The sequence below is a fragment of the Myotis myotis genome, unplaced genomic scaffold, assembly GCF_014108235.1.
Source record: "Myotis myotis isolate mMyoMyo1 unplaced genomic scaffold, mMyoMyo1.p scaffold_m19_p_3, whole genome shotgun sequence".
Classification (NCBI taxonomy): Eukaryota; Metazoa; Chordata; class Mammalia; order Chiroptera; family Vespertilionidae; genus Myotis; species Myotis myotis.
Genome location: NW_023416335.1, coordinates 46,880,513 through 46,903,584, shown reverse-complemented (window position 1 = coordinate 46,903,584; position 23,072 = coordinate 46,880,513). Strand labels below are relative to the sequence as shown.

The 23,072-nt window shown below is 37.6% G+C and overlaps 1 protein-coding gene and 1 pseudogene across 1 annotated transcript; one reads left to right on the top strand and one right to left on the bottom strand.

Annotated features, from left to right (window-relative positions):
- The first annotated feature begins 11,390 nt into the window (after window positions 1–11,390).
- Window positions 11,391–11,776, top strand: LOC118650978 (40S ribosomal protein S26-like). Its single transcript, XM_036299613.1, has one exon. The coding sequence runs from the start codon at window positions 11,391–11,393 to the stop codon at window positions 11,733–11,735; it is 345 nt and encodes a 114-aa protein (XP_036155506.1). The 3' UTR covers window positions 11,736–11,776.
- Window positions 11,777–19,152: 7,376 nt separating this feature from the next.
- On the bottom strand, window positions 19,153–21,139 carry LOC118651439 (annotated as a pseudogene).
- Between the last annotated feature and the right edge of the window lie 1,933 nt (window positions 21,140–23,072).

The window sequence follows — 23,072 nt, the reverse complement described above, 5'->3', positions numbered from 1 at the left end:
AGGTCTGTTAGGCTCTGATAATATCAGGCAGGTAAGGCTATGATTCACTAGTTTCCCCTGAAAGCAGGCCTTGTTAAGAAAATCAGAGAGCTCTGGTGTATTTCAGAATGGTTCCTTCTCCCCCTCCCTTCCTGAAGCATGAAGGGATTTTTCTCCAGAATTTCTGTGGGAACCTGGTCAAACTCCTGGAGGGAAATCTCACAAAATTGTGGGATCCCTTTATGATGAGTTCCCCTTGGAGTTTTTAACTCCCAACCTTGTCCACACTGACCCTGTAACAATTAGTTAATTAGACTTTAGGCTTCCCCCCAGGACTGATTTCCTCGGAGGTTTCTGCTCAAGAGTCTCTGCTCTGGTAACTTGTTATTTTCTGCATTCACCTGCCTCTTCCATCTTAGGGATAGTGGTTTGTCCTGTGTCCTTCCTTCTCTCAAAGATCCAAAAACAGTTGTTGATTTTTTCTAGTCTATTCATCTTTTTACTTGTTAGGAGGGAGGGAGCAGCGACCTCCAAGTCCTTATATTAGGAATTGGCAATAAGTGGCATGATGTAAAGGACATCATTACATTTAAATAAACATTTAAAATATGCAAAATACTAGGTAGTGTCTATGGGTATAATGATATGAAGTAAATGTTTAAAGACACACATGGAAATGGATAACACACACCAGGAGATTGATTAGCTCTGGGAGGGGTATGGTATGTAAATGGAGAATGAGATTGGTTAAGGCCACACAAGGACATTTGGCTTTTTATTTGTATGTTACTTAATCTGAGTAGTGAGCACCTGAATGGTTGTTATACTGTTCTCTTCCGTATATATCTGAAATATAACAAATTTTAATTTAAAAACCTATTGTGTGCCTTCTACTTGGAGGCTACATTTAAGATCAAATAACAAAAGTAGGGTCTTAAGCTCTTTATTTACTTGCCTTCTAAATTCTGTGTTAAACATTCTGAAATCAACTGTTTTGGTTCCTGGGTTTTTATTTTTAATGGTTAGAAGATATGTATAATTTATTGTGGGCTTTTTATGACCCTAAATGCAAGGGCAGAAATTACATCATTATAGGCTTTTTTTTTTTTTTAATAGTTAGGGTTAGCTTTTTCAGCCTGTAAATTTTATTATTAGTAGTAGTATACAAAGGCACTGTTAATTTCTGTTACGGTGAAATATAACAATCTTTTATCACCTTCCTAGGAAGTAATTGACATTTGATGAGCTTTTCTTCAAGGACCAAACCTTTTTTGGGAAACGTGGAGTCAAATATACTGTTTTCCTTGTTTATAACCAAATTCTTTTATCGTGTTCTCTGATCATTACTACTGAAAAGTTTATTTTTTACTTAAAATGAACGTTTACAAATGTTAAGAGAAAGAATAAAAATAATTAAATGCATAAAAATTTGAAAGTTCTTTCAAATACTTTAAAAAGTATATAAATGTCTCTCTGTCTCTTAACTTTGACTTGAATAGCAAACACAACTCTTCTTTAGATGATGCAGGGCCAGTCTGTGGTGATGGAAAGTGCCCTCCAGTGTGCAGAGAAAGACCATTCAATTTCTTATGTTTCTAATTTGATTTGGTGATATCTAATCATCTTAAAGACAAAAGTTGTGAATCAATCAGTCCTTCTTTGACTATGATTTTGACAAGGCTATCTACTAAAACAAAAGGGAGTTGAAGAGTGCTGCAAGAGGGAAAAACCATTTCTTAATCCATTCATTTACTACTCACTATGCATTCACTTGCTCCTAATATATTCATATGTAATGTTATTTACTCTGCACTAAGCATTAAGAAAATACATTTTTACATTAAATCTTCCATTTCTTAAAGCAACCCTATAAGTAGATAATATTTTTCTTATTTTGCCAATGAGAACATAGAACAGAATAATCTAACATTTTCTGAGTGCTTAATTTATGCCACAACATTGTTATAATTACTTAAATTAATCTTCACAACAATAGAGGTATAAACTACTAGTAATATCATTCCCATTTTATATATGAAGTTAAGTGGTACAAATATATTAAGCACTGTGTCCAAGGTCACACAATTTAGAAATTTAAGATTTAATCCTAGTCAGTTTGGCTTCAACAATTGTTCTCTTAAACACAATGTTATACCTGCTTCTAGATAAGAGCCAGGACTCAGTGTCAGAATCCTAGCCGCCAAACCCCATTCTCTAAAGGTTGTATTGCAGACAACCTACTTCCTGTAATATCTGGCAATGTTGTTTTTGACTAAACTTCCACTAGCAAATCTGAACTAGATATTCAAAAAGTTTATTTAATTGTTTTTGGAAGGCTCCAAGGCAGTGAGGGAACACATGGCATGAATAAGAAGAGAAGAGAAACCACAAGATGCAGGAATTTATACTCTTTAGTTGTTTAGGTATGTACAGATTAGAAAATAAGGTAGCTTAGAGAGGATACTCAAAACTTTTGGCAGAATCATTGGATGGAGGGAAAAATTGGAGGCCAGTTCTTTCAATCGAGGCACGAAAAGGCCATTAGGAACCTTAATAGTCTAACCAAAAATAGGCCAGCTTTGAACTACCTCAACACCGTATTAGATTCATGTTATTTGCTAGCAGCCTGACAGAGCAAACCAAGTCCTATCTAAAATAAGAACGGCATAAACTAACATAGGATGTGGTGAAAGTTCTAACATATGTGTAATTCAAATCCAGACAAACAGGAAAGAGGTAATAGGGTAGGAGAAATAGTTAAAATGTTAATGACTGAAAAATTTCCAAGTCTAATTAAAGACCTAAAGATAGAGATTGACTAAGGATCCCAACCAGGATAAATTCAAATAAAACTATACTTAGGTTCATCATATAAAAACTGATGAAAGATAAAATAAAAATCTTAAAATCTGCCAGAGAAAGTATAAAAAAACAACAAGCATGTTACCTTTAATGGAACCAAAATAACTGATAGTAAACTTTATAATAGAAACAATGGAAACCAGAGGATGATGTTTATCTATGGAATGTTAAAACGTAATAACTTCCAATCTAGAAGTCTATGTTCAAGTTAAAATATCCTATGACAAATAAGCCTATGTAAGTCATTTCAGACAAAATCAGATAACTTGTTAAAGTGGGCATGTGTAAAAGTAAATATTAAAGGGTTTTAAGGCATAGAGTAACCTTCTATGCAAATGTTTCTGATTTGGAGTGTCGGACTTTAGAATGCAGATTGGGAACATCTCGGTGGATGTATCTCCAGTTTTCACAGAAAAACCATCCTTGTGGACTCAGTATCTGAGTACAAGCTAAGTATAGACTGTTCTATCCTACAGTCCCACTCAGGGTTGACTCTAAAGGTAGAAAAGAGGTGAGAGAAGAACAGTGCCCAATGGTCAGAGATTTGGGTAGTAGTGTTGTTATCCATCATTTTTTAAATTTTTATTTATTTATTTGTTTGTTTGTTTATTTATTTATTTATTTATTTATTTATTTATTTATTTATTGTGTGTGAACAGAGAATTGTCTTCACTAATATAAAGAGAGTAAATTGTTTGGATGATTATTCAAATGGTTGAAAGGAAAAAAAATTAGAAGACCAGAGAAATGGTGGTCTGGGGAAGAAGCATGGGGTTGAAATTTTAGGAGTATGCCTGAGTGCAAACATCTTTTAATCTCATATTAACAACCACGTAGATAGAATGATTCAACCAGTTGATGTCAGCAAGTCTCTGTCAGTGTTGGACAATGAGTGCATGAGCCCACCATTCAAATGCTGCACCTTGAGGAAATAAATTAATGCAATTGGTAGCACGTTTAGTAATGGAAGAACAGTGACTCCTCTTGTTGACTTTTTACTTTGCCTTTCCTTCAAAGTCTCATACAGCAACATTACGTGAGCTTAGAGTGTTTGATTCACCCAAACAGGATAACTGTATTAGAACAAGAAACATACTTTTCATTAAAAGAGGTGACTCAGTGAGCACATGATATGGGTTTTTGTGATCTTATAACAATTACCAGAAAACACTGTTTTTGACTAAAATGATAATTCTGATAATGACAGAATTATCTTTGAGTCAGTGGGACATCATACCTTCAGGCTTCACAAAGACTATCCTATATAATAAAGAAGTAATATGCAAATTGACCATCACTCCAACACACAAGATGGCCACCCCCATGTGGTCAAAGATGGCCTCCCCCATGTGGACACAAGATGGCCTGCAGGGGAGGACAGTTGGGGGGACCAGGCCAGCAGGGGAGGGCAGTTAGTGGCAATCGGGCTGGCAGAGGAGCAGTTAGGCATCGATCAGGCTGTCAGAGGAGTGGTTAGGGGCAATCAGACTTCCCTCAAGGGGTCCCAGATTGGAGGGGGTGCAGGCTGGGCTGAGGGACACCCGCTCCTCATGCACAAATTTCGTGCACCAGGCCTCTAGTTATATGAATAATCATTTGGTTCTTTGTCCCAATAGACAGAATATATGGGTCCAGAAGTCAATATATAAGAGTGTTAACATTATTTCCAGTGATCCACTTTGGAAATTTGGGGTTTGTTTCCCATCTCTCTATGCTCTGTGCATATAGAAGTTCTGATTTCCTAGAGATATTACCTCTATCAGGGAGTGAAGCAAGGGACCAGGAAGCAAGGAAAGGAGTAATCTATCTGGGGGAGGTAGGGTAGTTACTACACAATAAGTATATGGAAATTTTGGCATCAGGTGACATACTACGGAGTTTCTCAACCCCATTTTTACTGTAAATTGCCAAGTATGGTAGCATTGGCATGCTAAATTCTTGGTTACTAGAGACTCAGTTTCCTAAGATCATCTTACCAGGTAATCCAGTAAGACCTGTAGAGGTGAAACCTGAGGACGATGAATCTATCTAGAATGGATTAGAGGAAAGAAATGATAAGTATTAGTTGCTATTTCAAGACCAGCTGCTGTGATTAAGACTGTAGGATATCTCAGTAACATTTCTTGTGTAGGTTTTTCTAGGAAAAGAGACCAAACAAAACAGTTCCAGAGCCAGTGACCTAGAGAACCTGACCTGTGGCATTGTGAACAAGATGTTCAGGTAGCTTCATCTATAGTGAGAAGGTTGGAGTTAAGGAAACAGTTATTACCAATTAAACAGGTGATAAGTAATCTAGAGAAATGTAAATAAGTTAGAGGCAGAACAAATCCAGAAGGTAGAAACATCAGCATTAGATATTTAACTGGGAGTCACCAAGAATAATGGGTCACCAATGATTTTCAGATGTTTGGGAGTTATTTCATATGCATTCTGATCTAGAAAAACAACATGGTTCAAAGAGATAATGCAATGTTCATTTGGGATATAATTTTAGTTGTTTTGATATATCTCAGAAGAGTCAATGGTATGTAACTGAGGACTGGAATCATGGAATTAGAAGGAATTATTTAAGGGAAATGTTATTGTAAAAATAGAAGAGAGAGGGTCTGAAACAAGAATGCATATATTTTAAGGTAACAATAAGAATGGAGGTCTACTAAGGGGTCAGGATAAAAATAACTTTGAGGTGAGCGCAGTTAGGCATAAAGATAGAGAGATATTGCTTTTAAGAAAAGAATACAGATAACCCATGGTAAAAACTTGAATAAAAACTTTAAAAAATGTTTTAGTGCAGGTGGGAAATAAAGAAAGGGGGAGTTTGAAAAACTTGGAAAAGATGAGATAAACAACAAAATGAGGTACCAGAGGAACCGGGAAAAGATAACTTTTTGAGTAGATGATTAGTTTTAAAAATTAAGCGAGCTATTTCCTGAATATACCAATAATGAGAAGAAAATTGTATAGATGAATTTATAGTTATAGTTTTATTAAATATGATTTTATTGTATGTCTGAATTCACACAGATAAATAATTTAAGATGCTATCATTATAAAGAAGTCCTAATACTCTATAATGTTCCACTATGTAAAACAATTAGAGCCTCTAAAACCTTTTTGAAGAGATTATTAAATTAGCATTGAGTTCAATTTCAGTATTAAGAATCCATTTGGAGAATGTATTGCTTTTAATTTCAAATTGCATTGGGCTTATTATCACTAAGAAAACTAACAAGAAAAAAATTTCTCTATAAGAGAAAAAAATCAACAGTATATGAATTTTATAGTATGTACTACAACCCTAGTACAGTGCCTAGAGATTTGAAAGTGGAATAAGATACATATCTAATGATGAAATCTAAAGAAGAGGGTCTTCTCAAAATGAAAAAAAAATTAAAGTGAACTAAAATCTCAAAGAAATTATGGAATTGTTACAATAATGTGGAAAAAATAAAAATGTATTTTTCAATGAATATGATGAATGTGAAGATTAAGATGTCAAAATCTAGGTGCTATATTATTTTTTGTACATTGGAATAAGAAATATTAATATTTGGTGTCTAGGGAGTTTTCTTTCAGCCTGACTTCAGTCAATTTAAAATATTTCAGTAACTCTTTTTTTGCTTTATTTTAATAACTTATAAATAAGTTTATTAAAATTAGAAAGAGTGACAAAAGCATGATTTTTCAGGTCTCATTATTAATAATTCATAATAAAACATAAAGATAAATATACATATTTATTATTATTTAGTTTACTTAGTTTTCTCCTAAGAGATTTTTGTTCTATAACATTGAAAGTTTCTTTATTAAAATTTGCTTATCTTTTAGGGCTTTAGAAAAAACAACAACCAAAAAACAAGTGATAATGATTTTTAAAGGATTCCTCTGTTTCATATATTATCTAATTTACTCATCTTTATATATTAAAACAAAGCTCCTACCCTAATGCTAGAGAGAGTTATAGACAAAGAAGATACACAATTTTAAAAATATAAAAATACAAGTAAATAAATACAACAACAATGTGATATCAGGTAAATAAGGTAAGAGAGTGAATGATAGATTTGGAGGATGGTTGGAAAGGTCCTTCTGAGGCAGTGAGATATGAACAGAGGCCTGAGTAATCATTAGGGGTGTGTCCTGTGAGGTTCTATAGGTGTCCAGGAAAGAAACATTGAGTAAGGATGAGTTTGACAAGGTACAGAGGTACAGGATCATCGAGATCACCAAAGTAGCCTGCACAAATGGAACCAATCAGAGATGGGCCAGATGAGGCCTGAGAAATAAGCCAAGGCCAAAAGATTATACATAGTGCTGAGAAGTAGAGAAAAATTAGTAGTCCTTCTTTGATGAAAAGTCATCTTTCTCTTTGTAATTTTTCTTTATCACTTAAAAAACAAAAAGAATTTCAAGTATTTTGTTCTGCCTACTTGAAAGAGTACTAAATGAAAATGATTTATCAAAATAACTTCACAGTGAATATTATTCCCATACTAGTGGCTCAGTGCATGAAATTCGTGCACATTGAAAGGGACTTAATTAGAGGAAATGTTTTAATATTGCTATTTGCCCTTTCTCTATAATAGAAGTGTCAGCGATGAAAGAAAATTAGTAAAATGTATATGAAAAATCTCCCTCCTGTCAGAGTCTGGGTCGCACCACAGGACCCAGAGTCAAGTCCTTGCCCACCCGCACGTGCCTCGAAATTGTGCGAGACCCAGACCTGGCTGCCCTCCCCTCCGTCAAGCCATGCAGGGTGGGGGACACAGCCTCAGGTCCCCTGTCAAGCCCCACTGGGCGGGGGGGGCGTGGCCTCAGGTCCCCTGCCTGGCCTCAGGTCCCCTGGCCCAGGGCTCGAGGGCGCGAGAGTGAGGGCGTGAGGGTGAGGGCGCGAGGGTGTGAGGGTGTGATGACTATTTGCATATTAGCTCTTTATTATACAAGATTTTCTCACATACTTTAAAAAACATGGTTTTATGAATTCAATATATCCTAAAATAAAGTTAACTACATAACATTCAAAACAAAATAAGAGGAAAAATCATTGGAACAAGCATTTTTTCTAAGTAATTTTTCCTGTTAACCAAGTATCCAGCTATTTGATGTTCTTGGGAATATTAAGAATATTTTGTTAATCTTAAGATTTGTACTGGAATTCTTTATTGTTTGAAAGTCTACATACATTTTTTTTTTAATTGGGTTAAATAATGTAATTGGGCTAAGTAATGTAACCTCCCCTCTCCCTACTCCCTTGCTGGATTTATGGTCACCTGGAATCCATGAATGTGACCTTATTTGAAAATAAGGTCTTTACAGATGTAATCAAGTTAAAATGAGGTCATTCTGGATTAAGGTGGCCCTACATCCAATGACTAGTGCCCCTTTTAGAAGAGAGATATTGAGACACACACAGAGAAGAGGGCCCTGTGAACAGGGAGGGAGAAATTGAAATGATGCAGCTACAAGGAACTAAAGGAACATCAAGATTGCCAGAAGCCACCAGATTTAGAAAGAAGCAACGAAGGATTCTTTCCTAGAGTCTTCAGGGTGGGAATTGTCCTCAGAGACCTTGATTTCAGACTTCCAGACTCCTGAGCTAGGAATAAATGTTCTGTTGTTTGAAGTCATCCAGTTTGCAGTGATTTTCTATTACAGCCTTAGGAAACAAAGCCTTTCTACAAAGGAGAACTGGAAGGTGCTCATGTTTTTGTTATTCCTAATATAATTTTTTTATTTTCCTGCCCTCAACTGACTTTGGATTTAAAATAAGAAAATTATTTGGAGAATTTTTTTTCTAACACTTTTTAGAACCTAGACTTATTTTTTTCCTTCCAAGTTGCTTTATTTTCCATCTCTATTTTCTTTCACACAAGTATTTTTTTTTAATCCTCACCTGAGAATATTTTTCCATTGACTTTTATTTATTTTATTTTAAAAATATATTTTATTGATTTTTTTATAGAGAGGAAATTTTTTTTATTGATTTTTTTTATCGATCAGCTGTCTCCTGCACACCTCCTACTGGGGATGTGCCCGCAACCAAGGTACAGGCCCTTGACCAGAATCGAACCTGGGACCTTTCAGTCCACAGGCCGATGCTCTATTCACTGAGCCAAACTGGTTAGGTCTCCATTGACTTTTAGAGAGAGTGGAAGAGAGAGGGAAAGAAGAGAGAAACATCAAAGAGAGAAAACATCCTTCTGCATGCACTCTGACCAGGGCCAGGGCCAGGGAGGAGCCCATAACCGAGGTATGTGCCCTTGACCACAATTGAACCCAGGCCTTTCAGTCTGCAGGCTGACGCTCTATCCACTGAGCCAAACAAGCTAGGGTAGTATTTCCTTTTTTAAAGTCTTTGCATGTTTGACACTTTACATCTGACTGTTGGTAGACCAGACAGTCAGCCAATCTGGAAATATTTCCAGAATCTGGTTTCAGGGTGACTTCCTTGAACATTGCTTTGTATGGCCTTATTTTATGATTGGATTTCTGGTCCTTGTGTATTATTAAACCACTTTCTGTTGGTGTGAGTTTGGAGTCTAAGCATTACCTGAGCTTTAAACATTATTGACTTGGGATTTAAATTCAGTTTCCTTAAATGTTTACTATGTTTATGGCACACTTGTTTTAGATCATACTTATAGACATATCTGTGAAAGGGCCATATTTTAAAATCATTTATGGGATGAGAGTTTTAAAAAATTAGTGTGAAATGAATTAGTAGGAAAATAAAATTGATAAATTGTGTTAGATGTTGAAGCAATGTCAAAATATTTTGACAGTTTCTAAACACTCAAACCTCCTATAAGCAATCTTGTAATAAACATCTCAGGAATCCACACCAGTCTCTGAACCACATGAACAGAAAAAATCTTTTAGATCAATTTCATGGAATGAAAACTTCTCAGAGAAGTGTTCTAGAAAAGGATTTCTGATCTGTTTAGAATTCCTATTTCTTTAACTTTATTGACATTTTCATTCTGGTCCTTAAAGTTTTCTGAACTGGATATTTGATATTATACCATTGACTGAGAAGGCAACTGGTCCAGAATGCCTTTAGAGAGCATTTAAACAGTATGTTCAACTTGTGTTTTTGTGCGTAAAGAGGGTAACCATTGGAGAAGCCAAGGTGATGAGGCTTAATTTTTACCTCAATAACATTTTCTCACTTTCCTGTATATGATGGTACCTTCATTATTGAGCTAGAAACTCTGTATTATTTTGCATTATATAAAAAGCTAGATAACCAAATTTACGTTTATTTTATTGTAGCCTAGAAAAAGGGTTTCCTAAGAAAACTCCTGTTTCCTGTAATTTTTGTCTTCAAATGTTCCTTACATATAGGGGCATATTGAATGTCCCAAGAAATATCTACTTTTATTTGTTTGTTTATTTATTTATTTATTTATTTATTTATTTATTTATTTATTACCAAATCTCCTAGTGCTATACCATCAATAAACAAGAACAAAACACCAGGCCATATTTTAATTAGTGATTTTCTAATGTCTTGGGAAAATTCTGTGGGGCCATGAGACCAAAGAAAGAGGCTGACAACTCCAGCATTACATCAAAAGTTTATTAAGGCAACTTAAAAATGAGGGTCATCTTGGGTGATGGCAAGACAACATAGATATCCTCAGCACCATGTGGCAGGGATTAAGGGTTATAAAAATTAGGGAAGGATGGGTAGGGTTATTGGGAGCATGACCCACTGCAATAAGGGGAAAATGCCTTACATACTTAACCAGGGCAGGGCAATGGTCTGTCCAGCAAGCAGCATATCTGGAGCATAGAGAAGAGGTCGGACCGTGTCTGAGGGGATTTATGGGAAGCCATCTCTGTTCTGGCTTGGATCTAGCATGAGGGCTCAGCAGCAGTCAGGCACCTGCCAGACAGGGGTCAGTCACATCATGAACAGTCTCTTACACGATGGCATACCAAGTATTGAAATTTCCTTAGCTTGGGTAGGTGAGGTCCTCACTACCTTCTCTTCTATCTCCTCCATTCATTCTGACCAAGCTGATCATTTTATGTCTTAGTCCATTCCGGTTCCTATAATAAAAATACTACAGACGGGGTTGCTTATAAACAACAAAAATTCATTTTTCACAGGCTGGTCTCAGATCCAGATGCTGACAGTTTCGATTTCTGGTTAGGACCCATATCCTGGCTCACAGAAGTTCGTCGTTTTGCTGTAACTTTACCTGGCAGAAAGGGCCAAGAGAGCTCTGTATGGTCTCTTTTATAAGGGCACTAATCCCATTGATGCGAGCTCCACCCTCATCACCTGATCCTCTCTCAAAGACCCCCACCTCCTAATGCCAACACATTGGAGATGAGGTTTTAGCATAAGTCTTGAGGGACACAAATATTCAGTCAATACCATCTGATTAAATGTTAGTCATATTTCTTCCTGACTCTAGGTCCATTACCTCTCTTTTCATAGAGCATTTATTTTAGAAAACTTGTAATTGTAAAATCTTTCATTGCCCCTTTGAGGTGTAAATATTTAAAAATCTTGCCTCTCTCGGGTCCTCGTTTCCAAGATGACCAAGAAAAGGAATAACGGTCGTGCCAAAAAAGGCCGAAGCCATGTGCAGCCTATTCGTTGCACCAACTGTGCCCGGTGCGTGCCCAAGGACAAGGCCATTAAGAAGTTTGTCATCCGAAACATAGTGGAGGCCGCAGCCGTTAGGGACATCTCCGAAGCGAGTGTCTTCGACGCCTATGTGCTTCCCAAGCTGTATGTGAAGTTGCATTACTGTGTGAGCTGTGCCATTCACAGCAAGGTAGTCAGGAATCGTTCTCGTGAAGCCCGGAAGGACCGAACACCCCCACCCCGATTTAGACCAGCGGGTGCTGCCCCACGACCTCCACCAAAGCCCATGTAAGGAGCTGAGTCTTCAAAGAGTGAAGAAAGTTCTCTGCGGGGGGGGGGGGGGGGGGGAAATAAATGGAAATTGTATTTCAAAAAAAAAAATCTTGCCAATTTCTTAACCCAGTAATGCCTTTCCCAAGGACTGAAAGTCATCACTTTGAAATATAATTATTAAAGGAAATAGTTCCCCCATCTCCCTGTTTCTGTGGTAGCATTGAAGCCTAATTTTGTGGGAGCCTTCTTCTAAGTTATAAAGCTACCTCCTGTCATGAGGTATGAAAAAGTTTTATTTCCCTGTGAGCAAAGGCAATTAGCATACACAGAGAGTCTATGATTTCCCTACCTCAGCTCTTAAAACTCTTGGGCCCTTTATTTCAGCACAATTGAACTCAGACTGAATTCTGGCCTTAATTCCCCATCACAATAGCTTTGAATAACGTCTCCCTTGCCTGTTTAACTTTTTATGGTGCAATTTTTGTTTTGACAATCTCATTCCATTGTATATTCATTGCAATGCCATTTCTTTCTGGTTCCAAATTCTTATCAGTCAGAAAACACTTCTCTCTAACAAAGTAAGAGTGAAATCAAAGTGGTCCAAATACTGAAGAAATATATTCTCACTTACCATAAAGTACAGAAGGGGAGTGCTATTCAGGTTGATCCAACAGTTTAACGATATAATCAAAGTGCACAGGTGTTTCTGAGCCTCAATATGCTTTCCACAATTTTGGATTGTGCTGAGATTCTTTAATCTCTTGGTTATAGGGCAGCTGCCAATAACAAAAATGAGGCTAACTGCTTCCCTTTTAGAGGGAGAGAGAGAGATTGATTGGCACATACCTGACTAGAAACTTGGGAACAATAACTATCAAGACTTCCAGCAATTTTCTGATTATACCTTTTGCTTGTATTTGGCCAGAATTCAATTATATTCATGAGCCAAACACTGCAGCCACATTAACACTATGTTAAGAAAATGGGGTGAAATTCGCTTTCAACAGTAATGTCTACAACATGATATCCCTAGATTTTGGATTATAAAACCTTAGTTTAATTCAGTTTTTAAATTTAAGTACGTTGAAGTATAAAATTGTATTTTTTAAAACCATAAACTAGGCACAGCTTTTAAATATTAATCATTTTCCCCTGTTTCTGTACTTCATCATTCTAAAACACAATTATCTGAATAATAATATCTGCTATTACTTTGATACTTGTCTTTTAGTTGAAGTTCTTTGCTTTTATTATTTTGCTGGAAATACTGATTTTGTATTATATTTACTGTATTTAAACATAATTCAAGAAGTGCAAAAGAGTTCTCTTTTAAAGTGAATGCTTTCCAGCATTCTTCTTCAAGCATAAAATTAATTCAAGTAATTGTCATAACGATCTATACAGGCAGTCCTTGGGCAATGTCGGACCCAGCATACATCGTTTCATGGCTACGTCGCCAACTCCCATTTACAGTATTTATATAAAAAAAAAAAAGTTCCGTCATTTCAGCGTATGCACATATGTGCTTTATGTTTTTTATTATTTATTTACAAGTAAAGCTCAGGAATTGTTATCTTTCTTTTAAATTTTTTTTACTGTTTCACTTCATTACTGCTCTGCACGCGCACTGATCACCAGGAGGCAGATGCTCAACCCAGGAGCTGCCTCCTGGTGGTCAGTGCACTCACACAGCGGGAGCGCCGCTCAGCTGACTGAACCGTCGGGTGGCCCACCAGTCCAGCGGAAGCCACTCCCTCCCTCAGTCATCCTGCAGGTCCAATCTCCAGAGAACGGGCCAGGCACTGATGGACCAGTGGTGCTGGCATGATCCTGACAGCGCTGCCGGCCTCCCGAAAATCAGCCTTGGGCACTTGGGCTGCTTCCCCTCCCTAGATGTTCTGCAAGAAAGAAACAATATAAAAGCCGCTGCCAGGGGGCTACTGACAACCAGTGCGAATGTCAGCTGGATGGATCTGGATTCCAGGCTGGCAAGGGCATCCCACCGCCTGCCCAGAGGGCCGATTGTGTGCTGCCACACATGCACGAATTTGAGCGCTGGGCCTCTAGTAACCTATAATGTCCTTGATATATATGCAAGAAAAGTAAGATGGATATTTAACACTGAATTCATATTTATTACAAGTCAATAAATATTGAAAAAAGAATTTGAAGACCTAAGAAAATCGTAAAAATATTCCTTGTAATTACATTATACCCAAAATACATACTAGTATATTCAAATTGGGATATTAATGTTATTAAAGCTCAGTTTGTATTGTAAATAAATCTTTGTTACATTTGTGTGTTTTCTTCTATAGCATCAAGTTACGATGACTCTAAAGTGGGAATATAAGAACAATCCATATGAACACATGTGTTTCATCATTTGTATTAAAATGACATGATACTGCTCTCTTATTTTTTTTAAATTTGGAAAAAAATATGTATTTTCCAGTTTTTTATATAGCATTACTAAGTACAGATGTGTCCTCCAAATTTGTGTTCTTACAATTTCTCAATCATCTCAGCAATTTTTTAACCTATTAGAAGATTTGATCTATTTTAGGCATTATTTATCTCTGAGAGGTCACTCATAACTTCTTTTTCTTTTTTTTCTTTTTAAAGAGAGAGGAAAGGAGAGAGAGTGAGAAATATTGATTTGTTGTTCCACTTATTTATATGTTCATCGGTTGATTCTTATTCTCGTATGTGCCCTGACGGGATTGAATCCTCAGGCTTAGCATATTGGGATGATGCTCTAATCAACTGAGCTATCTGGCCAGGGCCTTGACTCTTAATTTACCTGCAACTTTTGGGTTATATTCCAGTGGGCACAAAAGAAACCTATAAATGAAATAGGTGAAAGATAATGAAGATGATTTTCATTTAATCTCATAGAGTCTGAATTTTGCTATAGCATGTGTCAATAACCAACCCTTTTTATTGCTGAATAAAATCCCCTTAGCAGTGGTTCTCAACCTTCTGGCCCTTTAAATATAGTTCTTCATGTTGTGACCCAATCATAAAATTATTTTCGTTGCTACTTCATAATTGTAATGTTGCTACTGTTATGAATCATAATGTAAATATCTGATATGCAGGATGGTCTTAGGCGACCCCTGTGAAAGGGTCATTCGACCACCAAAGGGGTTGCGACCCACAGGTTGAGAACCGCTGCCTAATAGGCACATGCTGCACTTTATTTACCTACTTGCCTGCTAATGGGCTATGGAGTTATTTTCAGAATTTTGCTATTATAAATAATGTTATGAACATTAATGAATAAGTCTGTTTGTTGATATGTATTTTCATGTATTGTAGGTAATTACTCAAAAGTGGATTTTTTTTTTAAGAAACTACAAAACAGTTTTCAAAATAGTTCACAGCCTTTATATTTTTACCTTTTGCATGTATGTGTGTGTGTGGTAATATATAGTCATTTGTATGATAAGTATCTATCTGCTTACCTATCTATGAAAACTATCTGTATAAAAGCCTAAGTGACTGTTATAAATGAATGACCAGAATGACTGGAACGACCACCAGTCACTATGACGTACACTGACCACCAGGGGGCAGATGTTCATGTAGGAGCTGCCCCCTGGTGGTCAGTGCACTCTCACAGGTGGCGCGCCGCTCAGCCAGAAGCGGGACTCATGGCTGGTGAGCACAGCTGCGGTGACAGGAGCCCTTCCCAACTCCATGGCAGTGCTACTGAGCTGTAGCAGTGGCAGGCACAGCAGGCCCGGGATGAGCATGAGCAGTGTGGTGCCCGACCCCAGCTCGGGCTCCTCCCTGACTGCCTGTCTCTTGGCACACTGCTACATCCCTTGAGGGAAGTCCAACTGCTGGTTTAGGCCCGATCCTCACAGGCCAGCCTGTGGGGATCGGGCCTAAACCAGCAGTAGGACATCCCCCGAGGGGTCCTGGATTGCATGGTAGGGCATAGGCCAGGCTGAGGGATCCCCCCACCTCCCATTCATGAATCTGTGCACCAGGCCTTTAGTTGTCTAATAAGGCTCACAGTTGGGATGATATAGAATATACTAAAAAATACTGCACAGAAGTATTTACACCTAAATAGTGTGCTTCACATAGAGGTAATCACTGTTATTTCTATAATATGTGCAATGTTTATCTATTCCTGGGTAATGAAATGTTTTTGCAGGATTATTCTTATAAATTTTAGTGAATTAACATAATTTGTTTAATTAAAAAGCTTCTTACATTGATTTTTTATTATAAGAATGCTATAATAAGTATTTCAACATTTTATCTTGATGTGCATTTCTAATTAAATCCTTCAAATAAATGTCTAAATGTAATCTTATGGGTCAAATAAAATGACCAGTTCTTTAAAATTTTACACAGATTTCTAAAGTGTGCTGCAGGAGCTGTGGGCTCCATTCTTTCCCCACAAGAAGTGGTTGAGACAATAGTGTATGGAGTGGCTCCTTTGCCTACAATTTGAAAAAAAACTATATTTTTAAAAACCCAACAATATATTTTTTAAACTTTTATTCATTTAACTAAGTAAAAGCCTAATTTTTACTTTTTAAAAATATTTATTTTTTAGATAGAGAGGAAGGAGGAGGGAGAGAGAAACATCACATGGCTGCCTCTAGCACTCCACCTACTGGGGATTGAGCCCACAACCTAAGCATGTGCCTAGACTGGTAATTGAACCCGAAACTTTTTGGTGCATGGGATAATGCCCAACCAACTGAGCCACACTTCAGGGCAATGCTAAAATTTTAAGTAATATTTTTGTGACTATATTTTTCCTTCACTCAGTTTTATCTTCTATATAGGTTATCTTTTGAATTTAACAATCTCATAAAATAAAATTGCCTCCCATATGTCTCGATTATTTTCATTCTATTTAATTTTTTTCACTAATTTTGTTCTTATATATGAAAATCCAAATGGCAAAATTTCTTAATATTATTTACAGTTTATAATAATTATTTTCCCCATTTAAATATTTATATATTTTATTTATTCACATATAAAATATAATAAGCAAATTGTTCCTTCATCTTAATAAAAATATTCTGTATACATTAACTAATAAAAGAAAACCACATTGATAATAAAAACTTCACATACTTTGTGTAGCATATTTCTATTGTCTTGAGCCATTTATTTTTATGCCAGAATCATACTGTCTATTATGTATTTTTATATTTAGAAGCACATAGTTTCTATCATATTTTCCAAAATGTTTACTATTTTCCAGTATCATATAATATATATTAATCCGTAGCTTTTTTGAGTCAAATATTTCATTATTTAAGAAAGATATTAAAACCAGTTTTAAGTGCACTTAAGGAGTTAGCTATTTATAGATCAGTTAATAATGGAATTTTAGGAAAGTAATGTGAGATTAGATGCAAAACTAGCTTAATAACAGAGCAATTAATGATGACCTTTGGGGTTTTCTTTCTCACTGGACAGAAATCATTGATATCTATAGCAGATGAATATCTACTTGCCAACCTCTGCTTCTGCAAAGCTATAAGATAGCTCTGTACATAGATAAATCAATGTAAGGTGCAAACCCAGTATGGCATTGAAGGGAAAAACAGCAATTGCTTTAACCTACTTCGAGGCTCTGCTAAAATTATTTTCACCATCTAAACCTGTGTGATCATAATCTCCAAAGATTATCCATAATCACAAAAGTGCTGTCCTCATTAGTTGTGACCTATTTTATTTCCATAGGTGCAGCAAAAGTATTAACCATTATTGTTAAAATATACACTTAGGTATATTAAAATTTTTAAGAGTTTATTTGAGCAATATCTATTCAAATCAGGCAGTGCCAATTTAGAAGCGGTGGGGAGTACTCCACCCACAGGAGCCCAGGGAAAGACTTTTACAGAGAAGAGGTGGAAGCAAAGGAAATAAATTATTTGATTGGCTATAGCTTAAGCAGTTGCCTTTTTTTTTCTTTTCTTTTTTTTGGAAAAGCCTAGTTGGCTTTTTGTGATTGTCCTTAGGTTTTTATTTCTTAACCTTGAAGCATTCCAGGCTTAGGTTTTAGTTTGCTTGGGTAGACTGCTAAGGCATTAAACCCACTTCGCTCTTATGGCCTCATTGTTTAATTAACTTAACACTATATAAGTTTTTAAAAAAACATATATTATTGAGCAAACTAAGGCCAGATAATTAACTTCTGTTTGTCAGTGCTCACATGGAGTCTTAAATTGGATTTTAAAGGTTTCTGCAATTACTACTTCAATCCTGACACTAGGACTCTAAGCCCAAGACACTCTCATCATCAGATTTTACCTGTGGTTCCTGCAAGTGTGGGAAAATTCCTCTCTTACAAAGTCAGCTAAGGGACCTGCCCTGCCAGTGAGACTGAAGCCTTAGAAACCAGATATGGAGCCAGCTTTGTAGAGGGCGTTGTTTCCACATATTAAGTCAATTTGTGTTCCTTAATAGTGTCCTTGTCAGAACTGATTAAAAGAGAATCATTCTTAAGTATGACATTCCAGGTAGAAAAAGGAAAAAGAAACCACTTGAGACTTATTCTACAAGGAAGGAAAAGATGTGCCTGAACTTAAGCAGCCTGTGAAAAATAGTTTATGGCTATCTCAGGTGAATCCATGTTGGTGACTTAGAAAGGATTTACAAAACTGTTAAAATATAATTTTCAAAAAAAGGTGAAATTTTGAATCTAAAAGTGTAAAATGAATACATATCAAAGACTGTATTAATACCTTTGAAAAATCCTTGCTTTCCTTCTGCAACCTTTTCTTTGAATATCCCTATTCTCGTGTTTTTTCTTCTTTAACAGGGATTTCAACTATTACCCATAGAAAAGGGATAACAAAGTCTCCTATATCTTTTTGAGGGTGACTTTCTTAGACATTGTCCAGGTGCTAAAGGAGGTCCTCCTATCTCTGTTTCTAGGCCAAAAAAAAAAAAAGTTTTTTTCCCCATTGTTTATGCTTTAATGCCAATTTGGTTTCCCATGCAACATACAGAGCTTTATTGATTTCCCTTATTAATTATTTAAAAAGCAGCAGATGTTGCAACTGTGAAGGTTACTTTTTTTTTTAAGATAGAAAGATTTTCTTTATTAATGACCCCAACCGTATTTCTTTAGATACAGGAGTTTTGAACTCAAATACTCAGGAGAAAACAAGTTAAGATTGCATTATCCTGCAACTCATTACCAGTAACATATCACAAAGCAAAAGAGCTTGGAAGGAGGGTGGAAGGGAAGGGAAGATAAAGAAAAGGAATTAAGTTGATCAAGTGGATTTAAAAAAAAAAAATTCTTGGGAACTATCAAGTTCTTGCAAGCACAGCTCGTTTCTGCAGATTATTTTCCCAACGAGTACAAAATGGAGCCAAAATGGTGAATCCCTTGAGAACCTGAAGAGGTGAACATTAAAAGCTATGATTATCTATCCAGTAGCAAGTGTTCCAGCCTTCAGTTGCCAGCCGCTTCCTCTTCCTGTTCACAAGAGTTAGTGGGATGAAAACATCTTCCCCCTGATTGTTTTCATTTCTTTCTTCTCGGCATCTGGGCGTGCACAGTTCAGCACCTTGAGGAAGTCGGATCCCCCCCCCTCCCCCCGCATATGTGTGTGAATCTAGGCCTTAGAGCACTTGACGTGGTAGTGCAGGTAGTCCTGGAACACTTGACATGGTAGTGCAGGTAGTCCTGGAACACTTGACATGGTAGTGCAGGTAGTCCTGGAACGTGTGGATCAGGTTGATGGTGTTGTCTCGAGCGCTGGCATCAGTGTGGCGAGGGAACAGCTCGAAGGTAATGTAGCCAATGTTGTCACCCACAGCAGCATCGGTGTCTTTCAGCTCCAGAGGAGGTTCCCTGTGGCTAAAGAGGACCTGTAGGGCCCAATGGCTGGCTCTGCATCCTTCTTTGAACTCCTGCATGAACACCTTTCCAATGACCACATCGTCGTCATCCTTACACTGTGCTGAAGACTACCGTGACTCTGTCCTTGGTAGACTCCACATACCCGGTCTTATCATCCCTATCCTCTATAATAAAGAGCTAATATGCAAATGGTTGTCACGCCCTCATGCCATCACGCCTTAACCCAGTGGTTCTCAACCTTTTGGCCCTTTAAATATAGTTCCTCATGTTGTGACCCAACCATAAAATTATTTTTGTTGCTACTTCATAACTGTAATGTTGCTACTGTTATGAATTGTAATGTAAATATCTGATATGCAGGATGGTCTTGGGCAACCCCTGTGAAAGGGTCATTCGACTGCCAAAGGGGTCGCGACCCACAGGTTGAGAACCGCTGCAACGCCTCAGACACTCAACACTGGGGAGAGAGGAATGGGGATTAGCCAGGCTGCAGCCCGGGAGAGGGGAAAGCTGCCCGCCCCACAGTCTCGGGTGCCAGTGGCTGCACCTGCGCCTGCAGCCCGGGAGAGAGACAATCCGCACGCCCCATGGTCCCCACTAGCCCAGGTGCCAGCAGCTGCACCTGTGGCCCAGGAGAGGGACAAGCTGTCTGCCCTGTGGTCCTGGGTGCCAGCGGCTGCATCTGCACCTGTGGCCTGGGAGAGGAACAAGCCGCCCACCCCGTGGTCCCGGTGCCAGTGCCTGCGGCTGCCTGCAGCTGCGGCCCCAGGCAAAGCTGCCTGCCCATGGTCTCCTGTGGCTGCAGCCAGCCTGCATGAAGCCAGCCCAGGTCCTGGGTGCCTGCGGCCGGACAGAGGAAGGGAAGCCAGGGTCCTGGGTGCCTGCAACTGGCCAAAGGAGGGAATCCTGGGTCTTGGGTGCGGGGTGAGACAGAGGCAGTTAGGGGTGATCAAGCAGGCAGGCAGAGGTGGTTAGCGGTGATCAGGCAGGCAGGCAGGCAGGCAAGTGGTTAGGAGCCAGTGGTCCCAGATTGTGAGAGGCAGTCAGACATCCTCCGAGGGGTCCCGGATTGGAGAGGGTGCAGGCCGGGCTGAGGGACCCCCCCCCCCCCGTGCACGAATTTCATGCACTGGGCCTCTAGTAATGGATAACTGCCCTGTTCTCTTCTCCCTTGCCCTCTTCTTGGAACTGGAAGTATTTCTTAAAGACAGAGACAAAACAATTTCGTTTCAACATGCCAGCCTGATACACAATGGAATCCATGGATGCGGGCAGATTTTCAAGGTTGTACAGCAAAGAGACATTGTATCCTGATTCTGGGTTTACCAAGAAGCTCCCATACACTCTCTTTAGTAATTCATCAGCACCATGTGCCTGAAGTTCCAAGAAATACTGACCATCGATTTTGTTTGGTCTCCATTAGGATTTGAAATATGATCGAGGACCCCATCTAAATCCGCAAATGTTACCTCTACTGCTTCTGGTTGGTTTCCTGCGGCCGCGGTCTCTAACTTGAGCGAGAGCATCTCCTCGATGATGAGGTTGTTCACCTCCAGCAGGATCATGGCTGCGGCTGGCCCCGAGGCCTGAACCTGCCTGCGGAGTCACCGCCCCTGCTGCCACCTCACCCACAAGACCGGTCCCCGCCCAGCCCCCCGGCTGTGAATGTTACTTTTATTTTTTACTTTTTATTTTATTTTATTTATTTATTTTTACTAATTTTCGGAGTTAATTCATTCTAGCTTTATGCATGCACAATAATAGCACATTCTTCCTGTTACTAAGATTCCTGACACTGTTTTTAAAGCATAACAGCACTAGCGTTACAATGCTAAGGCACATTTGACTCCTTTCCCAACCTGGCTTCCATTAAATTAGTCACCACTTTTACAGTGAATAATTCCGTTTTAGTCATGCACTGTAGGCGATATCAGCTCTAGTTAATTTTTTTCAGATCCCTCAAACTGGTCCCTGGGCAATCACCGTTAAGCCAATTTAGAGGAAAATAACATTGCTGCAGTAATAGGGGAGTTCTAAAATGTCTCAATTCTCCTGAAGTTTACAGTTAGTACATTGAACATTCTGTCTGATAAGGAGAAAAATCTCACAGGACTTTGTGGATAGGAATAACAAAACATGAAACTTCTCCACCAAATAGTTCATGTCTTGCATCATTTTTCAATTAATTATCCTTTGAGGTTTCATTTTAGGTTGCATTCCTCTCACTAGTTTCATTCTTCATCCTCAAAGGAAAAAGAAATAGAGAAGCAGAGTGTTCTCTGAGAATTTGTATACCCTTAGCATATCTCTTGAACATAGGAGCAGGAAAAAAAAAATAAGTCAAGGATTTCATTTGAATAAGAATGATTTATCTACTGAGAGCTGAAGGACATGAATACATTATGGGTATCTTTTTGCATTTGACTTTTTCTTTCTTAGCAAGTAGATGGTTTCAGAGAATTCTTAAAAACAATTCTAAAGTGGTATGATGAGGCATTATTTCTTTCAGTGAAAAAGTCTTTCATATAAATTACATTGAGCTAGACATGGAATTTCAGACTACTATAGTTTAAAATGTATCCTAATAGTATAATTACTTTTGCATTTCCAAAGTTCACTATATGGCTCTATAAACTTTCATGCATGAATATACTTATGATTGATACATTTTCCTATTAAATTCATATTAATTATAATTGTGAAGTAAACATGGGTGGAGATTCAGAAATTAATCATTTGAAGATGAGCTTTCCTTAGTTAATAGAATCACATATAATTGACTAGAGAGATTAAACCTGAGGTATTACTTTATAGTTTTATGCTTATGAAGTTTTATAATTGCTTTTTTGTTTACCTGTAGAAATTGCTTTGTTTGTGCTATGATAAGTTTTCTGTGTTTTAGGTAACAAAGTGATTTTTACATATATTGATAATAAGATTACTTATTTTGGTTCTTTGTTGAAGAATACAACATTTAACATAACAATTTATAGCTACCTAATCTTTTGAAAGGATTTGATATTTTAAATGCTTTAGATATTTCTGAGGCTGAGGTTTAGGCAGCTTACCAGCCTCCCATCCTTGGAGAGAAAAGTCACTCTAAATTCTTTAGGATAAAATAATATAATAATTAGAGAACAGGAAAGAGGCAGGGTTCCTATTTCCTCTCATCCGAATTCCTGGTTGAACAGTTTAAGAGTGGCAGACATTACCCCTCTATTTTTACTTCCCTGATATTTAGCACAGTTTTTGCCACATAAAAATCACATTATTTATGACGTGATGGATTTTAAGAAACCACCTTATTATATTCTGAGTTTCAAAGCTGAAGGGTTATAAATTTATGTATCAGCCGTGCTACTTGTAATTCAGTAAAATAATATAGAAAATGTAACGGGATTGTAGACTGATGAATGTATGGGCAATCAGTTAACTGACACTTTGAAAGTTAAACAAAAGTTTTAAAAATGAATAAAATTTGCACTCCTTAGCATAGTC

Excerpts from the sequence above, each read along its gene's own strand:
- LOC118650978 (XM_036299613.1), top strand. The coding sequence starts at position 11,391 with ATGACCAAGAAAAGGAATAACGGTCGTGCCAAAAAAGGCCGAAGCCAT.